The sequence below is a fragment of the Vitis vinifera genome, chromosome 1, assembly GCF_030704535.1.
Source record: "Vitis vinifera cultivar Pinot Noir 40024 chromosome 1, ASM3070453v1".
NCBI classification, from domain to species: Eukaryota; Viridiplantae; Streptophyta; class Magnoliopsida; order Vitales; family Vitaceae; genus Vitis; species Vitis vinifera.
The window spans coordinates 3,847,650-3,852,275 of NC_081805.1; the positions used below are offsets into that span (position 1 = coordinate 3,847,650).

The 4,626-nt window shown below is 39.5% G+C and overlaps 1 protein-coding gene across 1 annotated transcript; it reads right to left on the reverse strand.

Moving 5' to 3' along the window:
• On the reverse strand, positions 1 to 3,817 carry LOC100257616 (rust resistance kinase Lr10). The gene is made up of 5 exons (XM_019222997.2): positions 1,657 to 3,817; positions 1,550 to 1,576; positions 1,393 to 1,434; positions 1,357 to 1,358; positions 1 to 1,296 (listed from the first exon to the last, which is right to left on the reverse strand). Exons 1-5 carry the CDS (start codon positions 2,642 to 2,644, stop codon positions 169 to 171), a joined length of 2,187 nt encoding a protein of 728 aa, XP_019078542.1. The 5' UTR covers positions 2,645 to 3,817; the 3' UTR covers positions 1 to 168.
• Between the last annotated feature and the right edge of the window lie 809 nt (positions 3,818 to 4,626).

Genomic DNA, 4,626 nt, shown 5'->3' on the forward strand with positions numbered 1-4,626 from the left:
TACAGAAAAATAAATTTGAACTGCTTTATTCCTACCACACAAGAGCAGAGATAGGGCTGATTACAATCTCAAGTGTTATCATAAGCTTCTAAAATTCAACATAGCTTCACCCAATCTCAACCCCAACCAAAAGACCAAAGAAGTTAATACTAACACTACACAATACATTTAACTATTATTGTACAAGCTTTCCTCCTGTGACCCGGATAACAGCAACTCTGTTGAAGAGTCTGATTGAGGCTCTACTATAGACACATGTTGAGGAGAAGAAAAGAAAGGCCTAGGAGGCAATTTGAGGTCATCAATGTTCCCTTCTAGCATTACTATCACTTTGGTCATCGAAGGTCGATCTGATGGCTCCATTTGAATGCACCAGAGCCCAACTATGCACAACTTTCTTGCTATCTCAATCTCAACTTCTGTAATATTGCCAAGCTCCAAATCTCCTCCCTCACTAAGATGGTCATAAACCCATGATGGGAAGTAAACTTTGCTCGAACTCTTTGCCTTGCTCTCAACATTCCTTCTTCCCCCAGCCATCTCTAACAATAACATCCCAAAACTATAGACATCCGATTTGCTAGAAACAGCTCCAAAATTCTGTGTAATCAGTTCAGGAGCTATGTACCCTATTGTTCCTCTTGCAGTATTAATGGACACAAAATCATATCCTTTTGGGTAAAATTTTGCAAGGCCAAAGTCTGAAATCTTTGGGATGAAATCATGATCTAGCAGGATATTTTGAGGCTTAATGTCAAAATGAAGAATGCATATGTCACATCCTCCATGTAGATATTCAATTCCTTGTGCCGTCCCAAGAGCAATTTCATGGAGTTTCTCCCAGCCAAATGACTTAACTCTCCCCTCCTTCAAGAATATATGCTTATCCAGTGACCCATTAGGCATGTATTCATAGACAAGAGCTTGATTAGATCCCTCAGAACAAAATCCCACTAAATGTACCACATTGTCATGGCGGATTCTACCAATAGTTGAGACTTCATTGATGAATTCTTTCCCACTAAACTTTGAGTTCCCAAGTATCTTAACAGCAATGGAGCTGCCACCAGGAAGGTACCCTTTATAAACTGAACCAAAACCACCTTCCCCTAATTTATCTTGGAAGCAGTTTGTCATTGCTAGGATATCAGAGTAAGAGTATCTCTTAGGCATCAACAACTGCTGATTGCCAAAAAATTTCTCCGCGGTATCAACTGGCTTCCATGTTCGATATTTGTGTATAAGGAACACAAATATAACCAGAGCTAAAGATAAACCGGCTAATAAGAGCAATTTCTGAAAGAGAATAGGAAGAAGAAACTGTTAAACCAAGGAAATAAAAATCCAAGCACTTACAGCTATCAAAAATGGAGATTCAGTGAGGACAACAACCTAGCAGCCTGCTCCCTAGTGCGAAAAAGAGAAACTCAAATGCTGCAAAAGGAAACAGAGAAAAAGGCAAAATATTAATAATAATAATAATAAAAACCAAACGGATGAATAAGAAAGCTAATTCAATTGAAAAGAAAAGCTTAAAATAGGATTTTACCAGCCTTTCCTATCCATAACGAAATTCCTGCATAAATGAACCGCAAGGAGAATTTAGCTTTATCTCAAAACAACCGACAGCCTAAGAATGAGTAAACCTCAACTAACCTTGGTCGCACTGATAGGTGAGATGCCTACTGAAGGAAGTCACTACACATGAACCACCAGACACAAGGCAATCCCTGCACTCAACTGACCATTCAAGCTTGAACCCCGACCCCAGTATTTTCATGATGGCTCCATATGAAGGAAAGTCCACATCAACATAGGTGGCAGGAGTCATTGAAATAAAATGGCATGAGTCACCGAGATCAGAGACTGCATAGCGATTGTACTTAACGTAAACATGAGATGTATTAGTACTAACACAAGGAACTCTTCTATAAGCAGGATCACTTATAGTTCTAGAGCAGTTCATGAATGCTGCGAAGGTGACATTGTAGAATCCTGTGAATCGGAAGTCGGCCGCCACTTCATCAATGTTTAGAGATTGGTATGAAAGATTGCAGCTACTATTGGCTAAATTCACATCTACAACATGAATTGTACGTTCCTCATATGAAATAGTTTTAACGTAGTACTTTCCTGAGTGGAACTCCAAGATTGTTTTGTTGTTCTGGCAAGAGAGCACATAGTCAGCATCGCCGCATCCCGCTGGATCACCCATCAGGCGGAAAGGATAGCTGATGTTATGCAAATCTCCGCATGAAGACGAGCATTTAACCTGTTCAGGTGTCCTTGCCCCAACTTCAGCGGTGAATAAAAAGATGAATAGAGAAAGGAGAAGAGCTAATACATCGGAGGGTTCTGCCATTTCCACGGTTACTTTGAATTTCGCACGCAAAGTAGTGTCTGAGAAGGAGATAATTAATTGAAAAGACTGCAGACCTAAGGGAAAGAGAAGGAATGTGGGTGATGAGGAGCCGTGGACCCCCAAAACGACAGCGTTTGAAGAGAATAGAGAGAGACTAGTGCCAGTGAACAGCTGGGATATTTGGGTTGACGCCGACTGAGAGACTAGTGGACAAGTGGGTTCTATATATACAATGCCCACGGGCCACTGCACTGAAGAGGCACTTCCTTCCACAACTTGCATTCATTTCATTAAAGTGATCCATCTGCTCAACCCCCACGGAGATTTCTCTCACCCCAAAGTAATCTAGTGAAATCCTGGAAAGAGCACAGATCCATAGTATATCCATAAGCTAAGAAAGTAATATTCAAAAACTCACAGAACAGGTATAACAGGAGATTGGGTTTTGGGGAACTCCAGACTTTCACAAGGGCTTTGGAGGACAGAGGGGCTCTGGGTCTGGGTGGACTATGGGCTCGAACCAATATATTGGACCTCATTATGGGCTTGTGTTGTGGGTGACTCGCATGATAAATAATAATAATGTGGGTCTTAATTTGCCTAGGGTGAGGGGTTGTGAGTGAATTGAATTTTAAACTGCTGATGGTAAAAAATAATAATGTGGGTCTTAATCGGGTTGCGTGTGAAATGGGATTCGTAGGGAATATTGAATAAGTGCATGTGTTGTGAAGGAAATCCATGGTCCTAGCACAAGTTATTAATTGGAACCACTAACTTCTCCCTTCTAGAGGATAGGATTTGGAAGTATTCCATTTTGTTTGAAATTGGATGTGACAACACAAATCCATCATTTAATTGGAGTTGCTACCAAACAAAAAAAATGGAGAGATTCCAAAACCAGATATTCAAAATAAACAAACTGCTCGCAATATCGAGTGGAACATTCCAGAGGAATGGCTGCATATTACAGGTGATTCAATTAATCACACCTATATTCATAAATAAATAAATAAATATTTTATTATACCATAAAAAGATTACAAAAGATATTATTGAATCCCAAAACATCTCATATTTCCTATTCTTATATTCATATCCTAAACTATGAACCCCTCATTTCATCAAGTGAATTCTATTCTCTTCAACCTAAAATATTTATAAAAATATTCTTAATAATATTCATTATTCTATAAAATAAAATAAAAACGCAACTCCACTGTAGACCACAGAAATTAAGCTTAAATTACTTGTGCCCCACCGCCTCTGTTTGAAGAAGTTCCATTTGAAGGCCCGGAAAAGGACGAGAGTCGAGACAGCCATTTACCCACAACTCTAAAAGCATCCATCCTTTGGCTGTACCCCACCTGACCTGCATCATGCTCTCCCTAGGGCTAGCCCGTTTGCACTCGATCTCCACACGGACCACACCCATGAAAACCCCTTTCAATTTCACTCATCTCACCAACAAATTTCAGGTTTCTAGGCCTTTACCCTACCCAATTCAGCTCCGGCTACAGCTAGCAGTGGGTTAACGTCCAAAAATACACTACCTCACCCCTAGGCACAATAGCCATTGAAATAAAGAATAAAATGTACTAGGCACTCTGATCAGAGAGATTCAGAGGCCAACCCAACATGGGAAAAAACTTTCAGTTTATGACCACAACAATTTGCCATCCTCATGCACACCATTCTGCTTGGACTCTACAAAAAGATTTCCTTGTTTGGCTGCTTCTGGAATATGATTTTTAATCGAGGAACTCACTGCCTGCTGCCCCATTTGCTGCATAGATGCACAATCAACTTTTTCTGATCAGGGTTTTTACATATTATTATCCTTTTTGATACATTTCCATGCCACTGACTGTAGAGAATATTGGAAGTACTAACTAAAGTGTACTAGAATGTTCTGATGCAAAGAGCAATTCTTTCACTAATCAGAAATTGTTACCACCCCACTACTCTTTCTTAAGTAACCCTAAAAAACACTTAATTTCTATTACTACAATCCTTCACACAACTCAAATTCTAGAAGAGATTGGCCAAATATACAATCAACAAGTAAGGCACAGCCTATGGTGGGCTCATTAAACTCATCCCCACATGCGGATTCATTTCTAAACTGCAGTGATTTTTCTGCTTGGCTTGGAATTTGGATACCAATGGGAAAAAAACATAGGCAGGAAAACCTATATATCTATATATATATTATATATATATACAAAACCCACGTAAATAAATAAACTGAAACAGAGATCACAGTG